The 19,262-nt window shown below is 43.3% G+C and overlaps 1 protein-coding gene across 1 annotated transcript in view; it reads left to right on the top strand.

The window, feature by feature from the left end:
* LOC142931623 (glutamate receptor ionotropic, kainate 5-like) overlaps nucleotides 1-19,262 on the top strand; it is a 57,274-nt gene that overhangs the window by 6,471 nt on the left and 31,541 nt on the right. Inside the window, exons 4-11 of the mRNA XM_076075620.1 lie at nucleotides 1,038-1,203; nucleotides 3,037-3,215; nucleotides 5,539-5,592; nucleotides 10,358-10,519; nucleotides 15,393-15,545; nucleotides 16,618-16,722; nucleotides 17,756-17,863; nucleotides 17,962-18,165. Of these exons, the coding sequence (XP_075931735.1) occupies nucleotides 1,038-1,203; nucleotides 3,037-3,215; nucleotides 5,539-5,592; nucleotides 10,358-10,519; nucleotides 15,393-15,545; nucleotides 16,618-16,722; nucleotides 17,756-17,863; nucleotides 17,962-18,165 (1,131 nt within the window). The remainder of the gene's footprint in view (nucleotides 1-1,037; nucleotides 1,204-3,036; nucleotides 3,216-5,538; nucleotides 5,593-10,357; nucleotides 10,520-15,392; nucleotides 15,546-16,617; nucleotides 16,723-17,755; nucleotides 17,864-17,961; nucleotides 18,166-19,262) is intronic.

Raw genomic sequence — 19,262 nt, 5'->3', positions numbered from 1 at the left:
ATCAAACTCTGTACTTCTGATGGCATTGATCCAATTACCACGCAGACGTATCGTCATACAACGCTTTGAATGATAAAATACTTCGTTATGTTTAGTAATAACGCTAACTAGGATCATGGTTCGGGTTAAAAATAACTGCAAACGTGACGTTTCACACGGTGCACAAACGTAAAAGCTCATAAAAGAGACAAGTGACAGCTGATAACTTAACAGCATAATTCAGTAACAAGACGAGTACATTCTTTATTTAAATAGTCTAATAAATATTTTATGTTTATGAAATAATCTAGTTTTTATTAATCAGAGAAATAGATTTATTGATTTCTGTCGGGATGTTAATTAAAGGAATTTCATAAAAATACCAAATAACAAAAAAAACAAAGTTTTTGGGGAACCTCGCTTTGGTCTGAGCACATTCATGCTCCCCAGATGATGAACCCTTTTCCTTTGGTCACTTTTCCTCTTTTCACATAAAATGCTAAAATTGCTACATTTCTCTTCTTTCTCCCTTTTTCCATAACTGGTGAGACATGAATGTTTCCTCTGAGCGGAGGTGAACACAGACTCTCTCATGGAAACACTTTTTTCTAATATCTCTGACGATCTGGGCTTTGCTCCCTCTTCAGATATTCTTTTTGAAAGTGAACAAAGACTCGATTATCAGCGAGCGTCAGACTCTGATTAAAGCTTCCATTTCTGTTATCTGAACTTCCTTTAAAGCCTGTAAGGTTTGATGGTTTCCTCCTCTTTCTCCTTTTCAATCTTTTACTTCTTTCTTCTTGTTTCCTTTGCACTTTTCATTTAATTTCCTTGTCTGACTTTTGTCCCATTCTTTCCATTTGTCCTCCAATTTCCTTTTCCTTTCTCTCCTTTCCTTTATTTTATTGTACTTTTCTTTTGTATCTTGCTTTCTTATCCATTGGAGCTCCAACGAGACGATTGGCCCGAAGGAAACCCTCAAGTTGACATTTCCTTTCCTTTTTCCTGTAGTTCTCCTTCTTCTAACTCCTCTTCCTCCCCCTCCCCCGTGCCCTCAGATCCCTCACGTGAAGATCGGTCCGGAGGAAACCCCGAAGCTGCCGTACCTTCGCTTCGCCTCGGTGACTCTTTACCCGAGCAACGAGGACCTGAGCCTGGCCATCGGGTCCATCCTGCGCTCCTTCGGCTACCCGACGGCCAGCCTCGTGTGTGCCAAAGCAGAGTGTGAGTCTTTAAGTAAAGTGTGTGTGTTGTTGTGTAGAAGTCTATGAGAAAATGACTCTACTTCTCTCTTGATTTATTACCTCAGTAAACATTGTAAACATGAGTTTATGGTCTCAATCTCTAGTTTCAAGTCTTCTTCAATACAGCATGATGTTCATTTAGTACATTATGGTCCATTTAGAGTCAAACAGACCATAAAGCAGGGGATGCTTTAGGGCGGGGCTACACGGTGATTGACAGGTCTCTACCAGAGACGTATACGGCGTCTCTACGTCACTCCTCCTCAGTCCAGATATGGTCACTTCCTGTTCACTGGTTGCAAAAAAACAAAGATGGCAACGGCCAAAATGCCAAACTCGAGGCTTCAAAACATCCACAAACCAACGAGAGACGTCACGACTACGTCCACCTCTTATGTACATCTGTGGTTACCAGAGAGTTGAAATTCATAAATAATAGTTTATCTAGAGAGAGAATTTAACTTAAGTTAAATCTGTTTTACTGCTAGCTAGTAGCTACAGCTACCTGTGAGTACAGTTTGTGTGATTTCTTGATTTATTCAGATGTTCGTGCCCTTCTATTTGGTCTTTTTCCCGAATTGGATCTCCTCACATGTCAAAGTTGATCTCACTGATCACAGCAGGTCGTTTAGTTGTGACCTTTCCTCTTCTCCATCTTTTGATTCCTTCCTCTACTTTCCCACTTTCTCTTTTCTCCTCCACTTTTCCTTCATCGGTCTCTGTCCTGGTTTTCCCACCCGACTGGGACGCCCCAGCTCACCGCTTCAACGCTCCTCAGTCTTTAGCCGTACCCTGGCCTTGTTAAGGCCGGTGTTTAACGGGCCCGAGTTATTGCTGTGATTGCTGCTGATAGCTATTTAAACCCAGCAGCGTCCTGACGCACGCTTTATGGCGGCTATTAGACGACCGGCTCTGAATGTTAAAACTATGATCCGAGAGCAGCGTCCTTTTCTAAAAGTTACCCAGGAAATATTTTAAAAAAGGAAACTTTCTCATCTACTTTTGAACAATTTAAAAATCTCCCTCTAAATTTATTTTTCAACTGTTTTAAACGATTGAATTAAATATCAGAGAATCCATTTTGTGTTAGAGCAACCACAGTTATTGAGGCCCATTCAAGTTCAAACAAACAAGTTCAACCCTGAGACCTTTAAGGACTCCTGTCTCTCCTCCACAGCAGTCCTGAGAGTGTTAACAGATCTAAGGGTTCAGGTCTTTCTACGTGGGGTTGTATGAGGTACTTATCCTACAGATGGTGGTCAGCAACATACCGCTGTGGACCTGAAACAAAGGCCCCAACCCCCAAAACATCCATTTATTTTAGTGTGCACTATATTTAGAGTATTTTTGCCAGTTTAACTTGCCATTAGACATCCGTTTCCACCGGCAAACTGAAGCTGGTGGCTTTTTCTGCTCTCGCCAAAAGCCACCAGACTCAGAACAACGGGAGTTACTGGCAAACCGCTGCCTTGATCGGTTAGTTTGTAACCGAGTGGTTTTAGTTTGGATTCACCAACGTCTGGTAGACCAGTAACCACCCCGTGTTCTGTGGGGTAAAATGACTGTTTGTCAATGGAGTCTGGTGTGGAGAGAGTTTCCTGTCAGAAACATAGACAGTAGCCTGTAGCAGTCTCACAGCAACGTAAACAGGTGGAAATATACAAAATGTAGCGTACACCTGAACTGATATTGATTATTTTAGGTGTCTCGTGCTGGTTCTCCTTTACCTATAACTCCAAACCCGTAATGTGTTTTGTGAGGTCTCCTACTGTTACGCACTCCACTTCCTGACTCCTGACTCCTCCCCCTCTAGGCCTGCTGCGACTGGAGGAGCTGGTCCACCGCTTCCTCATCTCCAGGGACACACTGTCGGTGCGAATGCTGGACGACAGCCTGGACCCCACCCCTCTGCTGAAGGAGATCCGCGACGACAAAGTGGCCACCATCATCATCGACGCCAACGCCTCCATCTCCTACCACATCCTCAGGAAGGTCAGGATGTTTGTCACTAGCTAGCCTGCTAACGCAGCGTAGCGCCTCACGGTGACGATTCACCTCGTTGTAGAAACCAGAACGTCCTAAAGGTGACGCTACAGCTACCGTAATTAAATAACGTTCTTCATGCAACTTTATACTTGAACTATTGTACTTTTAACTCCATTGCATGTATTTGACAATTTTGCAGATTCAGGTTAAAAATACAAAATATAATCAACTGATAAATGATGATGTATTATTATGGATTAACCTCACGGTAAGATTCACAAAATACAAAGCAGGATAAAAATATAGAAGATGATCTCCACCTTTATGCATCAATAATAATAACAATATAACTATATCGTATATTTTTTATCTGACATAGGTCGTTCTGTATGATGAGTACCTTTATTTCTGATACTTCAGGTACATTTCGATGCTAATACTTTTGTACTTTTACCTGATGGAATTTTGAAAGCAGGGCTCTTTAGATGTAACAGAGTATTTCTACAAAATAGTAATATTACTTTTACGAAAAGGAAAAGATCTGAGTACCTCCTCCTCCACGTGACACGTCCTGTTTGCATTTCCCAAAGCATGATGGGAAATGCAGTGCAAATGCACAAGCGCTTTTCATTTTAAACCATCATAGACACACAGTGCTGAGCCTCAGAATGATCCGTTCACGTGTTTTTAATATATACGTATATATATAAATATGAATATATGTATAAATATGTATAAATATGTATGTATATGTATGTATATGTAATTTTAGAAATGTTGGCGTCTCCAGCAGCATGTCATGGTGGAGGTTCCACTGTAAACACTGTTATGAAAGATAAAGAAGGGCTCTGAGCATCATGTTTTCTTCTTCTGTGGTGGTTACACAGTAGAACTGGACCTTCAGGTTGGTTTCCTGTTAAACTGGTTGGTTATGTCGATCCACAGCTCTTGGCAGGTTGTCATTCTTAACTCCGTGCCCGGTGACCTCGGGGGCGGAGAAGTCACTAAATATAAAAACACTCAGTAGCTCCGTCATGTTGGTCCTCTTCAGAGCTCGACTCCTGCAGGCAGAACAAAGCGGAGAGGACGCTCACAGGAAGGTTCATGGGTTTATAACAGAGTCCGTCTGACGCTCTTCACTGAGAAGGCTGCCAGCTCACAATCCCAGTCTGAACATATCCGTACGGAGAGTTGGTCAGCTTTGAGCCTGTGAACGGTGTTCAGAGGCAACATGCCGACTGTAACACAGGAAACAGATGTTTGTTTCTCCTTTCAAACCCGCCATCGCTCCACAACCTTCGCCATGTTTTTAATGTAACAACGATGACAAAGCTCCTCCAACCTTCACTGAGTAGTGATTTTAACCCAAAAAACAGGTTTCACTGAAGCTAACTCAACATATTAGCAATGAGCTCCGAGCTCAAACTCTGACTGTAGCAGCCCAGACTCATGGACGCATTATGAGACTATCGTACCCTGGACAGACATGCAAGACCCAACACCTCTCCTACAGGAGCAAGACACACATAACAGTTGTTTAGCTATTTGTGGTCATTTCTGTCTCGTTACAGTTGTTACATCTCTTTGTAGTTGTTTTGTATTGCTTTGTGATCATGTTGCGTCTCTTTGTGGTTATTTTGCATCTCTTTAAAGTTTTTTTGCATCTTTGTTGTGATTTTTGTGAGATTTTTTGTCTCTTTGCAATCATTTTGTGCCTACTTGTAGTTGTTTTGTGTCTCTTTGTAGTCTGTAGATTTGCTGCTTTCATAGTTGTGAATATCTTTGTGTGTCTTTGCAGCTAATTTGCATGTATTTGTGTCTCTTTGTAGCTATTTTATTTTTCTCTCTTTGAGAGACATTTTGCACCTAAATTTGATCGGAAAGTTAAAGTCTTTGGATGTCTGGGTTACATAAATATATCCTCATGAATTCCAAACAATGGTAATTATAATTACAACAGACGTCTACAGATGGTTCCAGATTAAAGCTAAACGTCTAGACGTCTCTTCACAGCATCAGAACGAGCTGTTCTTATTGTTCCTCCTCAAACCTTTGTGATCAGCTTCACATCTCTGACAGATGCTGAGATAGAATCACTGCTTCATGTTGCAGATGAGAAGAAGAAGTAAACGCTCAGACTCAGACCTAATTGTCTCCAATTTGGGACAAACCACAGAGTGCATGGGGGGGGGGGGGGGGGGAATATAAAACAGATGGTTCCATTATTTTTTAACAAACTCTTTAGAGAAAGTTTAACATCGTGCACTTCCTGTTTCACAGCGCTGACGTCAGCTTTTTCTTCTTCTCCTTCTTCTTCTCTGACCTGCAGGCGAACGAGCTGGGGATGATGTCCGCCTTCTACAAGTACATCCTCACCACCATGGTAAGAGCTGCGTCTTCATTCACACTCGTCCTCCTTTAAACTCCACTTCTCTCCTCCTTTTATTCCTCCTCTTGAACACAGAGATACTCGCCTGCCTCTGTACAGTTAGTGGTTTCTCCTTCTCTGCTTCTCTTTGCCATTAACTCCTCTCCTCTCCTCTCACTGTCAGATCATTTATTTACTTTCATTTACTTTATTTCCCTCTTTTACTCTAATCTCTTTCTTGTTTCCTTCTGTTCATCCCTTATCTTTTCCTTATCTCCTTTCCTCTGTCCTTCTACCCTGTTGTAACTTCCTTCACCACATCCTCATCTATCATCACCTTCATTTTCTTTCCTTTCATTCCCTTCTCCTCTTTTCAGTTCGTCTTTACGCTTGTCCTCTTTTTATTCGTTCCATGTTGTTGTCCTCCTCTTTCCCCTCGTCATTCGTTTATTTCTTTTCTTTCAGCGTCCTTGTTTCCTTTCCTAAACTTCTCTTATTTCCCTTCGTCCTCGGCCTCTTTTGTTTCCTCTCTTAAATCTCTACCACCCCCCTCATCTCCTTCATTCTTTTTGCTTTCAAGTCTTCCTCTTTTCCTTTTCCCTTCCTTCCCTAAATCTCATCTTCTTCAATCATACTCTACTCTTCCTACCCTCCTTCCCTCTTCTCCTTTCCTTTCCTATCCTCTGTCCTAATGACGTCTTTTCCATTCCCTTTTATCTTTCATTTGATTCATTTAGTTTCCTTCTCATTTCTTTTCTACATTATTTCCTTCTTTTCTTTCCTATTGATTCATCCCTCCTCTGTGCTCTTGTCCTCCCTCCTTTCCTTTCCTAAAAGACTTCCCTTTTCCCATCTTTTCCTTTCCTTCCTCCTTCTTTTTCCTTCATTTTTTAACATCTTCATCCCACCATCATCACCTTGATATTTAATACCCCCCCCCAACGTTTTTAAACTGTAGAGGATGTTTGTGGGTCACATCATAAACCCCCCCCCCCCTGCTTATATCTCTTCCTCACCCATGGCTCGTCTCTCCTCGTCTCTCCTCTCATCAGAGATGCATGCTGGTCCAGCCGCCGTTTGTCATCATTATCATTTCACAGTCCGATGTCGCGCCCTTGTGCGCAGAGACTTTGCGTGGATAATAACTCTCCACGATCTCCTAAAAACACCGTCGTTGTCGCAGATTTAAACGCCGCTGTTCGCAAGCCAAGGACAAAAGTGCCGTCGTCTTCCCCCCCCCCCCACACACACACACACACACACCTCCAGCAGAACCCTGGATACAAACCAGAAGTAAAATGATTCCACCACTTCCACACACACTCGTTCACCTGCAGCACTGTGTTCGACCTCCCTTTAACTTTGTATTAAACACGCTCTGCTGACTTTGACAGGACGCCTCAGACGGCGTGTTGAGTTCACCGCTTTGTGAAAAGATGGGAAAAAATAAGCTGCTCGCTTTCCTTAAAGCCTCTTTAAATGTCTTAATGAAAACTGGTTTGAGAGCAGTGACACATCTCTTAAAGATGCACTAATCAATAGTTCTACATGAACAATGAGGGAGCCTCTTTTCTCTCATCATCTTCATCATCATCATCATCTTCATCATCTTCATCATCTTCAGCAGCAGCAGCTGAACTGAACCGGACAGAAAATGAGCCAAGAATGTGTCTTCCATGTAAATAATGTGTGTGCAATGAGGGTCAAAGCAAACGTTCAGCTGATTGACTTCAGATCACACGTTTCCTCCAGAGCGATGCCATCTGGACCTCCTCCTCTATTCGTGTGTGCACGACGGCGTCCCGTCCAGTCTGTGACGTTAGTCCGTCTGTCAGCGGCTCCACCGCACAGCGCCATCGTCAGGTCGACGTTTAATCATCCAACACCGCCGACTGATGATGCTCCCGTCAGCCTCAGCTGCTCTTTGTGTTTCGGGCGGATGAATCAAAAAAATTTGAATTTCTTTGAGAACTTCTTTTACAAAAATTGGAAAACACTGGAAACTATATATCCATTTCTATAAATGATATATATATATAAATTGTATAAATGATATATATATATATATATATAAATTGTATAGATCTATTTGTGGCGAGATATTAAATGAAACATGTAAAATAAAATGATTTTTGATGAAATATGACAATTTCTAAGCTTTTTTCTCAAGGAAGCGTTGGTCGCACATGATGTGTTTAAGGACCGTCGGAAGATGAAAGTGTAACGGTAATTGTGTTTTATTTTTGAGAACTTTATATTTTTTGACATATGACCTCTAAACAGAAGGATAAAGTGAAGGCACATGATGAAATAATAACAGTACTAATAGTGATGATGGCAGTTTTTACAGCTTTTATTTTTGGCGATTTGTTTAAAGAAAAACTTTTCAATCTCGCCGGCAGGTTTCTGGGCTTCAGAGGTTTAAACCTGATGTCATCATGTTGATATGCAACCATGTTTAATGTCGCCGTTAGCATGTAGCTCGGCGTAAGTTCAAAAGTCGATCCTCATCAGAGCCGCGAGACTCTGAAGAGCAACAGACGTCGGCATGTCACGTAGCGTCACATCACCTGCAGGACGCTGCGTCTGGTTTCTGAGGAAACATGGTTGGCCATGAATCTATTTGTTTTTAACGTTTCACAAATAACTTTAAAATGAGTCCGTAGATTTGCTTTCTTTCAATTTACAACGATTATCATGTTTCTCAAACTACGACCGTAATCTGGGAGAAAATTCATGCAGTTTAGTTGTATGGGAACGTGATTTTGTAAGAGACGAAGACAGTGGACAAACAAAGCGTTACGATTTAAGTTGTGATTGATACGTCGAGTCCAGTAGGACATGAACACCTGGGGAGGTTTCAGACTAAAGGGGCCTCAGACCAATAGACAGTCTTCTTTAGGCCGAGGGCAGAGGTTAGCGGAACATAACAGAGACATGTTCAGAGTCTATAAAACTGTATTGAGTCATGCATCTAAACGTCAAGGTTCCAGACTGAAGGAGAGCGTCAGGAACTCTTTACACTCTGTGAAGTCATCAGTGAGTCACAGGTGTTGAATAATAATCCCATCAGAACCTCTGCCGATGTTTGATGGCCATGTTTTGTGAACGAGGCACGAGAGAGTCTAAATCTTACTTTGTTGTTCTCGGAGACGGAGATGCATCCTTTCTCCGGAGCCGACCTCGTGGCACTCTGAAAGAACCTTAATGAACGGAATCAAACGAGCCTCCGGTTCTGAGCGGTGCCATCCTTTTCTGGGAAGACCATCGCGGTGTTTCCTCCTCCGGCCAACTGCTCTTTGTTGCGGCTGGTAAGCCCGGCGCTCTGAACGTGTTCTTGGCCCCGGGAGCTGAAATTCATTTGGCAACTGGCAACTACAACCAGCAGCAGCAACAACTACAGCAGCGGCAACAACAACTAAGTGTGGAAGACATTAACCTCACACTCACAGCTGCACACAGAATGTTCCAGGGTCTGAAGACTTGCTGGATGTCTGGCGTTGAAGCTCGGGACGTTTTTTTTGGACCTCGATGGTGAAGAAAAAAACCCGGCAGCCCTCCTCATCCTCTGCAGGCAGTTTCTGCAGAGCGGATAGATTGTGTGCCAGAACATTTCTAACCCCGCTAGAGACGCAGCCAAAATGATGATGAAGGCAGTCCGCCTGCCCGACGCTCTGGACTCCTCTTTGGAGATTACCGAATCAAAAGGGAAAAGAAATAACAGTAAAACATGATGAAGACCACATGAACAAGAAGGAAGTAACCTGCTTCTCGTCGCCACGACAGAGAAAGTAAATACACCAAGAAGGCAGTTACAGAAAGTATAAATGTAATAAATGACAAAAGATACAAAGAAGGACAGAAACAGAGGAATAAAAAGGTGTCAGATTTCTGTTAAATTATCTTGACGATGATTCATAATGATTTTCTCTACCATCATCAGGACAATTTGTATGAAAGAACCATCAAAAGAGATCAAAACGACCACTATTAGAGGCCCTGGTGGGACCTGTAGGACCCTGATTGCACCTTTGATCTCATTACACCTCTCTGTCTCATGATGGAGTTGTCGCAGGAGGTCACACATTACGAGACACTTCCTACCAGGACTAATCCCCGACTAGTCCTTCACACGAGTCGACGGAAGAGACGCCAGAGTTCTTTACACGAACGGGTGTCCTCAAAGGAGCTACGATCCAAGTTGTTTGTATGTTGGTTTGCAGCGTAAAAACCAAGGAAGGACTAAAAGCCATGTCATGTTCCGTGGAGCAGGTTGAAGTCGTGTTCTCCGTCTGTTTCCGGCGTCTGTTTTTCAAACAGGACTCCTCCTGCTTCCTCCTCACTTCACAGCTGAAGCTAAATGTTTCATCGCCAGCAGTTTCAGAGTGAACGAGAAACGTCCTCCGAGAGCCGAGCAAACAGTTTGATTCTGGTTTTGTTTCAGCGGTGGAGCTCAGTGTGAGACCGGCTCGTCTTCAACCACTATTTGAAGTTCTTTTGAAGGTCCCCGCTGTTTGATGTCCATCTTTCTTTTAAACCTTTTTTTTCCTCTCTGTAAGGCTGCTTTGAATGTAAAACCTGAACTTGCCGTTGTGCAGCCGGCAAAAGAAAACTAATCAAGCCCGTGGTTTGTTTTTCCGTCTTCCTCTTCACTCGTCTGGTGTTTCCTTCCCACTGATCTCACTCAGTTGTTGTTTCTGCATCTCACAACTCCTGCTGTTTCAACAAGTTTCTAACATACGTCACAAAGAAAACGCTTTCTCTCTCTCTCTGTCTCCAGGACTTCCCTCTGCTGCGGCTGGACGACGTGGTGGGCGATCAGTCCAACATTTTGGGTTTCTCCATGCTGAACATCACTCATCCTTTTTACCTGGAGTTCATCCGGAGCCTGAACCTGTCATGGAGGGAAGGCTGCGATGTCAGTCCGTACCCGGGACCAGCGGTGAGCCACTGATATCCTAATATTTATTGAAATCGGCTTCAACACCTGAGAGCCGCTGGGGTTTTCTGACATATTATTTAAAGGGACAGTGTGTCACATTAAGGGGGATCTATTGGAAATGGGATATAATATTCATAACTTTGTTTTTTATTTGTCACACGAGAGAAGTTTCAGTTGGTTGCAATCTGCATCCTCACCACTAGAGGCCTCCAGATCCGACACGCTGCACCTTTAAGCTCGATATGTTGGATTCACAACCCGGAGAAGCCAAAGCTGTTATTTTTAAATCATGATTTAAGGTTAAACTATACAACGGTTTACCTCAGACAGACTATAGGATCTATTCAAACCTTTTATTGAGATATCTTGATGTTTAGTTCATGGTGTTGGTGAAACTCTGGATTCTACATTCCCCACAAACAACAGCAACACAACAGCCACAAATAGAAAACAATACATCGTGCGGTCTCCTGCAGATTCAGCGTTGATTGCATGCAGCCGTAGTAATATCTCTTCATCCTCCGTCATTGTTTTTCTCCTCCTCCGTAATGAAAGGACCCATCAGGACAAATCAATCTCCTCGTTGTATCATTGTGCAGCTCTGATAGCAGCGCAGGCAATAAGGCCCGAGCAGACGGCATTAATAAAGATAATAGTAATGACAATGGAGGTTGCATCAATCACCGGAGATGCTGCAGAGAACGTCCCCCGCTCAGATTCACTCACTTGAAAGAGTCATCAATAAGGTTGTTTTGACTGTAATGACGTTTATTATTGTGATTATTACAGGTCGTTAATTAATGATCTGATGATGATGATGATTTTAACCCCTTTGAGCCTGATGTTTCCCCTGAAAGGGAGAATCTACAGGTGAATAGGGTCAAATAAAAATAACTCTACATGTCCCCATGAAACATCTGAAATAATATATGTTTAAATATGCAAATGAGGCATTATCTTATTAAATATGTGCTAATTTTCCAGAACATGAATCTAGACATTGGATAAAGCCAGGTTCAAAATTATTGTTTCATGTTGTTGTTGGTTTTTACATTTTAGATAAATATTTGTATCTCTCCATAAATCAAAAAATACTCTCAACAAACATTAAAATAATCTATTTCCTCCATGTTTTTATTAATAAATGTATAAATGAGTGTGTGAGTGATGAGTGAACAAACCCCTCTGTGTGAACCTTCAGCACACAGAGAGGAATGAAAGAGTGAAGTTTGGTGAATGTAAGAGCTGCTGAAGTGGAGATTTATCATCAGAGTCTGAGAACAAACTCATTTAGAGGAAACGTCCTTTAAAGAGACGTTTAGTTACATTACAGACATTTAGAGACTCTACAGGTGAACACATGAACTCATAGATATCACCATGAAACTTCACCACTTCATCACTCACATTAAGAGACTCTACAGGTGAACACATGAACTCATAGATATCACCATGAAACTTCACCACTTCATCACTCACATTAAGAGACTCTACAGGTGAACACATGAACTCACAGATATCACCATGAAACTTCACCACTTCATCACTCACATTAAGAGACTCTACAGGTGAACACATGAACTCACAGATATCACCATGAAACTTCACCACTTCATCACTCACATTAAGAGACTCTACAGGTGAACACATGAACTCACAGATATCACCATGAAACTTCACCACTTCATCACTCACATTAAGAGACTCTACAGGTGAACACATGAACTCACAGATATCACCATGAAACTTCACCACTTCATCACTCACATTAAGAAGACTCTACAGGTGAACACATGAACTCATAGATATCACCATGAAACTTCACCACTTCATCACTCACATTAAGAGACTCTACAGGTGAACACATGAACTCATAGATATCACCATGAAACTTCACCACTTCATCACACATTAAGAGGAGTATTTATTGTGTTACAAGTTCTGTAAAATGTTTGTTTGAATATGTAAATGAGGCATTATGTAACGGTAACTTTCCACCTGAAAGGAGACGTGTTAACAAAAATAGACCAAAATCTCTAAATTGACCAGCGCATTAAAAACACGTTACTCACCTCAAAGAAGAACGGTTCAGGACCTGGTTGGAGCCGCAGGTTGTTGCTTTTTTAACTGCCATAATATTTAATATGAAAATGAATTATGAGCTCATGAAACCAGTGAACCACCTAACGAGTCTCCAGACCCTTTTAGCGATCTGCTGCTCAGAGTGAAACCCAGTCAGCGGCTCCTCCTCGCTCCCTCCTCGCTGCCTCCTCGCTGCCTCCTCGCTCCCTCCTCGCTCCCTCCTCGCTCCCTCCTCGCTGCCTCCTCGCTGCCTCCTCGCTCCCTTCCTCTCCTCTCTCGCCAGGCAGCAGCAAGTTGCTACGGGCATCGGTGTCACCGTGGTCACCTTGTCGTGACCCTGAACGTTTTGAGTTTAGTAAAAATAAAAATAGTGTGAATGTGAGATCGTCCTCGTAACATATCAACCTGTCATATATAAGTGCAGGTTTCTAAACTAACTGTGTGTGTGTGTGTGTGTGTGTGTGTGTGTGTGTGTGTGTGTGTGTGTGTGTGTGCGTGCGTGCGTGCGTGCGTGTGCGTGTGTGCGTGTGCGTGTGTGTCGTGGCTCAGTGATTAAAACGTGTACTTTGTGCCAGAATGCATATAAAGCGTCATAAACAAACAAACAGGACTTTCACATCCTGCATCTGACCTGTTTCTGGGTTTAGTTTAGAGAAAGCTTTTGGTCAGATATTGAGAAATGTGCTTCAAGTCAGCACTGAATAATTATATATCTGTCAATGTTTAAGTGGCTTGTCTCTACGGTAGCCCAGAATGGACAAAGCCAACACTGACTACATGCTTAGCACAAGTTTCAGTTGGTTGGAATCTGCAATGTCACCATAAATGACGCCAAATCCTAAACATGTCAAACTGTTATTTTTAAATCATGATTAAAGGCATTTACACACCGAGGGAATTTTTTCCAATGCGATTCATTTGCACGTCAATATAATTGTTTTTATACATAATGCGAATATTATGCAACGAAAAAAATGATGATGATGATGATGATGAATTCTTCCGAGCTTTTGCACCGCGACTAAATGCATCAACCAATCACGTTGAGAGGATCGGACACATTCAGAAACGTACACTGTAGTGTAGAACAACACAGAGGTTCCGCAGTTCAAACAAAGACGGCAAAACTTTATTACTCCTTTCAACCTTGACAAAGGTAGCGCAGACCAGATCCACTCCTTCTGTTCTCACCTTTAGCTTTAACCACTTTCAACTCTTCCTGTTCATATTCTAGTGAAGTAGACCTCAAAACCATCTCCGACTTTCCCAGAAACACCACGCCCCTCAAACGATGAGGCAGCATAACGCTCAGAGTTACAGAGCCAGATTCAGAATTTACTCACTAAACAGATCATATATGCTAAATGTGGGTACTAGATATTATCCAGACACGTAGTTTGGTCACCTGAAAGTAGCGGTATGTTCGCTTAAAGCTGCTTCATATGTGAACTAGAGAAAACAGCTGCAAGAGCAGACAGACAGGTTTTTCTTCCCTGTCTTCCCCGTCAATCTTTCTCTCTCCAAACTGTAATTAGTTATCGTCATCCAGCCCTGAAACTATTAACTCGGAGAGAACTTCAATCACACTCAGTCATACATCCGTCTTTTTTGTTTATCAGCCGTCAACAGACTGTGCAGCTCTGCCTCCGTACAATCTGTCTGATTCCCTCTGAGTGTCAGTTTGACTGACAACTGACCGAACAGACCAGAGCGTCGGACTCTGATAGCGTCGCCGAGCGGTACGCGGCGCACACTGAACGCCGCTGATAGCACGAATGCTTCACTTATTCTTCTGCCGTTATTCCCGACGTCCTCGCCTGCAGGAGCACCAACAAACAGACTTTTGTTTTTCTTCATTGTTTGTGTTTATCTGAGCAATATGAGATTAAAGTGACAGAATAATCACCAACTCTGCAGCTCGAATGAGTTATTGAAACTCTTTTAGCTCAGGAGGAGGTGGTGGAGACCAAACCAGAGCTAAAAGGAGAGTGAATTAGATCATCAGCTGCACACAAACAGCACTCCAATGGGAAGATCATCTTGTTCCATGTCTGCGGGATAAATAAAACAGACTTTGTAGTTTAGCCTAAATTAGCAAAAACACTAGAAGCACAGAGCAAATGCTACAGAAAGATAAAGAAACAGGCCTATCAGCAACTCAAATAGTTTTATATAAATGTTGTTTCTTATAAGCCAGCAAGCTAGTTACCAGTACATCCAAGAATAACCTCAATTTATATTTAAGAAAGTGTGCAAAGCTTGCATAACTTCACAGTTTTTGCACCAGTTCAAGCTGCTGTTGGTCGGTGGTTCCAGTGGCAGATTGAGGCTGAAGGGCAGGGGTGAAAAATAATAGAAAGACCACCAGCGGAAAGTGTTCTCCACTGGCAGGGTACCCTAGAGGAAACTTTATCATGTTTCATCCGCCGTAGGGGCATCCAAGAGGGCACATCGGAATCTATTGTCCACCGGAATGGCACCATATGGGCACTTCATGTTTTCTTCACTGGAAGGGCACCATAGAGGGCTTTATCATGTTTTATCTATTGTAAGGGCCCCGAGAGGAAACTTTATCATGTTTATCTACCATAGGGGCATCAAATGGGGCACTTTTGCATTTCTTTCGATCATGGGAGCACCAAGGGGAGCAGTCGCCGCCACAGCCTCTCCGAGTCCACCAGTTGGTGGTTCACAGACTAAGTAAACCAGTCCGAGATGACAGAGTGGTGAGAAGACAGTTGGCTCTTCACAGGCAGGTTCATTGTATTTTTTGTTGTTTTGTGTGTTGCAGCTGTCGTCGGCCCTGATGTTCGATGCGGTTCACGTGGTGGTGAGCGCAGTGCGGGAGCTGAACCGCAGTCAGGAGATCGGGGTGAAGCCGCTGAGCTGCACGTCTCCGCTCATCTGGCAGCATGGAACCAGCCTCATGAACTACCTACGCATGGTAAACACACAAACACAAGCACAAGCCCTCTGGCATTCTGGGAAACCTTGGTGCTCACTGTCTTCCCCACAGATGGGTGAAAACAGTTGGATGTGGTTTGGCGTGTCAGTCTTCTGGCTGACAGTTTGTTGTCCCAGTGGGACGTTCATTCAATTATTGACAGGACACCTTCAGCTGCAAACCAGGTCATGCATTCCTCTTTGTATTGAGAATCTTTAACCATGAAGGTTTGATGTAAAATCTATTTCTATGTGTATGGAAACCAGTAAAGCAGCTTATATTGGAAGAATAGCGGCCATCTTGGAATCTCATAATACTTTCTTTCTTTTATTTAAAGTTGATAAAGTGTGATGAGGTCATGTTGGGAGGACACTGTGTGCTTCAACCGACTTAGTGCTGTTTTCGCTATACTAGCCTGAAACAGTGTGATCTCTGGTGAGCATCATTACTATACATCCTGAAGGCTCGGGTGACTCTATTTACAGCCAACTGAAAGCAACAAAAAGGCAAAAGTATCGGCAGTCATCACCAGAAAACCAACAGCAATTGTCACTTATTGCTGTTGGTCTGAACAGTTTTGGGGGAGTTTTTTTGTTCCTGTCCCATTCTTCTCTCATTAATTAGGCTAATTACTCATCTGTGGTGTGTATTATTTTTCATAACCACACAGTTTGAAGTGGATTGTCATTGCTCATGCTACAGCCACTCGCCAAGTAAAGAACATTTACATTTTGTGATGAATGATAACTTTGTGTTGTCACTCTCAATGTTGAGTGATAGTGTATTTATTGACCCGGGTCTTCAGGCCCTGACACTCCTCTTAAAACGGCAACATTCATTTCAATTGAATTGACTAAACATGTAAATCCAGCTGAACCAACATCAGTGAAAGCAGCAAAACCCTCTGAACGCTTTCGCAAATAAGCTTTTCTCCAAGTCTGACACAAGCTAAAAATGAGCTTTGGACTAGCTTGTTTCAGCTAACTGCTTTTTAATGGTCTCTCTCTCTCTCTCTCTCTCTCTCTCTCTCTCTCTCTCTCTCTCTCTCTCTCTCTCTCTCTCTCTCTCTCAGGTGGAGTACGACGGTCTGACGGGTCACATCGAGTTCAACAGCAAAGGCCAGAGAACCAATTACACCCTGAAGATCCTGGAGAAACACCCGGGGGGCCATAAAGAGGTCAGAGGTCAAATGCGGTCAGGTGGGAGGCCGGAGGTTAAGTTAGCAAGTAGCTGCAGCGTCTGAAAATTGAGAATTCCTCGCTTCTTTCATTCATCCATCGATATAATCAATACTAAACAGACTTCGCCCAATCCGGCTTGCATGACCTCAAATGAACATTTTAAAAAATCAACTCACAACAAACATCACATTGAGGCCAAATGAAATGATTGAAGAGTTTATTACAGAGATTCTTGATGTTTTGTTTTGTTTTTTGTCAGATTGTTTCATTTCTTTGATTTCAACACAACCAGCTGATACACATAAATCTTTTGTTTGTTTAATCCGTTCATTCTGGAGATAAAAGACGTATTATATTAAATGAACCGACTATCATAGAAATCTTATGGTCCGATTGAAACATGGACCTTTCTTAAGAATGACTCGTGGATACCTGTTTAGGAACCGCATCCGTCCGTTTCTTCTTCACAAATCTGGAGAACTGCTCAACTGGTCTACTTCACACTTGGTGGGTGTATTGTCGGGGACCCCGTTGGGAGGGTAAACAAGGAAGCAAACTCTAATCTAACATCGCTTAAAATGTTTTAAAATCATGTATCGACCCGTCTTCTGGGTCGACAGCACGGTATCTTAACCGCTCATGACTTCACGAACAAACAGTGGGTCAGAGGTCACGAGGTCGGGATGGTGTTCACGTTATTTATGACCTTATTTAGACCTGCTGGATGAGCCAAGAGGAGCCAGATCCTCCTCCATTGATTTTAGCATTAATTCTGCAACGAGGATTATTCAGCTACCCCCCCCCCCCCCCCCACACACACACACACACACACACACACACCTGTCTCTCTGTCTCTCTTGGCACACTTTACCATTCGTCTTGCTTTCTTACTCTGTCCGATCTTTCTTTCCTTTCACTTTGCAGTTTTTTTGTTTCAAGAGAAATCTCCGTCTTAAATATCCCACCCTTTCCTCTTCTTCTCTTCATCTTAACCTCCCCTAACTCCTCCTCTTCCTCCTGGATGAACAGATCGGTACCTGGTACTCCAACAACACGTTGGTCATGAACTCCACCTCCCTGGACCTCAACGCGTCGGAGACGCTGGCTAACAAGACGCTAATCATCACCACGATACTGGTAGTGTGTCATAAGTGTACATAATGTAGAGTCAGATATCAGTAGGTGGTGTTGCTCCTCCTTTTAATCAGCTGCTGTATGACGTCGCTTCCCTTTAGGAAAACCCGTACGTGATGCATAAGTCCAACTACCAGGACCTGCGTGGGAATGACCGGTACGAGGGTTTCTGTGTGGACATGCTGCGGGAGCTGTCCGACATCTTGAAGTTCTCCTTCAGGATCAAGCTGGTGGACGACAGGGTGTACGGAGCCCCGGAGCCCAACGGAAGCTGGACAGGAATGGTGGGGGAGCTGATCAACCGGGTGAGTGGAGGAGGAGGGGGAGAGAGGAGGAGGAGGAGGAGGAGGAGGAGGAGGAGGAGGAGGAGGAGGAGGAGGAGGAGGAGGAGGGGGAGGAGGGAGGGGAGGGGGAGGAGGGGGAGGGGGGGAGGGGGGGAGGGGAGGGAGGAGGGGGAGGAAGAGGAGGAAGAGGAAGAGGAAGAGGAGGAGGAGGAGGAGGAGGAGGAGGGGGAGGAGGAGGAGGAGGAGGAGGAGGAGGAGGGGTGAGGGGGGGGGAGGGGGAGGAAGAGGAAGAGGAAGAGGAAGAGGAAGAGGAAGAGGAGGAGGAGGAGGAGGAATGAAAAAACTATGTTGTCAGGAAATTTAAAAAACAATTGACACACATGCACATTACCATGGAAGGATATGGATTTCGTTGTTTCTTGTATTAAAAGTTTTAAAAACTACTAACTAAAAGCAGAGTTTCCTTGAACCCACTAACTGAAAGTTAATAGTGTAAATAGTGTATGAAGGAGTGTACGGTGTAGTGTATAGCGTAGTATTCATAGTGTCTGGCGTAGTGTACATAGTGTACGATGTAGTATATGGTGTAGTTTATGGTGTAGAGTACGGCATAATATACAAAGTGTATGACGTAGTGTCACTGCTGTGGTTTGACCAAACAATCTGTAGACTTCACTTTAGGTTCTTGTAACATTTCGTGGGTGTTCGTGATTATTTTTGACATTTGATTTACTAAACGATTAATTAAAAAGCGTCCCAACTTTCTGAAAATGTGCTCGCATTTCAAAGTGTTGCTCCTTTCTTTGTGTGGATGTCGGCAGTAAAACAAGGTGCCGTAAACCTCAAAATGTTCCAGAACTACAAGAGCAGCAACACAAGTCCAAGAGCTTAAAACAGCCTAAAAACAGCCCTGTGAAGAGGTGAAGACCGGACAAAATGTCCTCACTGTCAGGGAGTAAGACTTACTCCTCACTAAAATAGACTGCAAGAGTGCACACACACACACACACACACACACACACACACACACGCACGCACACTGAGGACACTGAGGACGCATTAAGTGGCTCAGCTGAATCCCAATTTCCCCCCGTTAGTTGTTTTCTCAGGGAAAGTGG

This window comes from Anarhichas minor, unplaced genomic scaffold (assembly GCF_050575085.1).
Source record: "Anarhichas minor isolate MPS153535 unplaced genomic scaffold, ASM5057508v1 ptg000053l, whole genome shotgun sequence".
Taxonomy (NCBI): Eukaryota; Metazoa; Chordata; class Actinopteri; order Perciformes; family Anarhichadidae; genus Anarhichas; species Anarhichas minor.
Note: the sequence above shows the minus strand (reverse complement) of the source record. Positions and strands in the feature narration are given on the sequence as shown.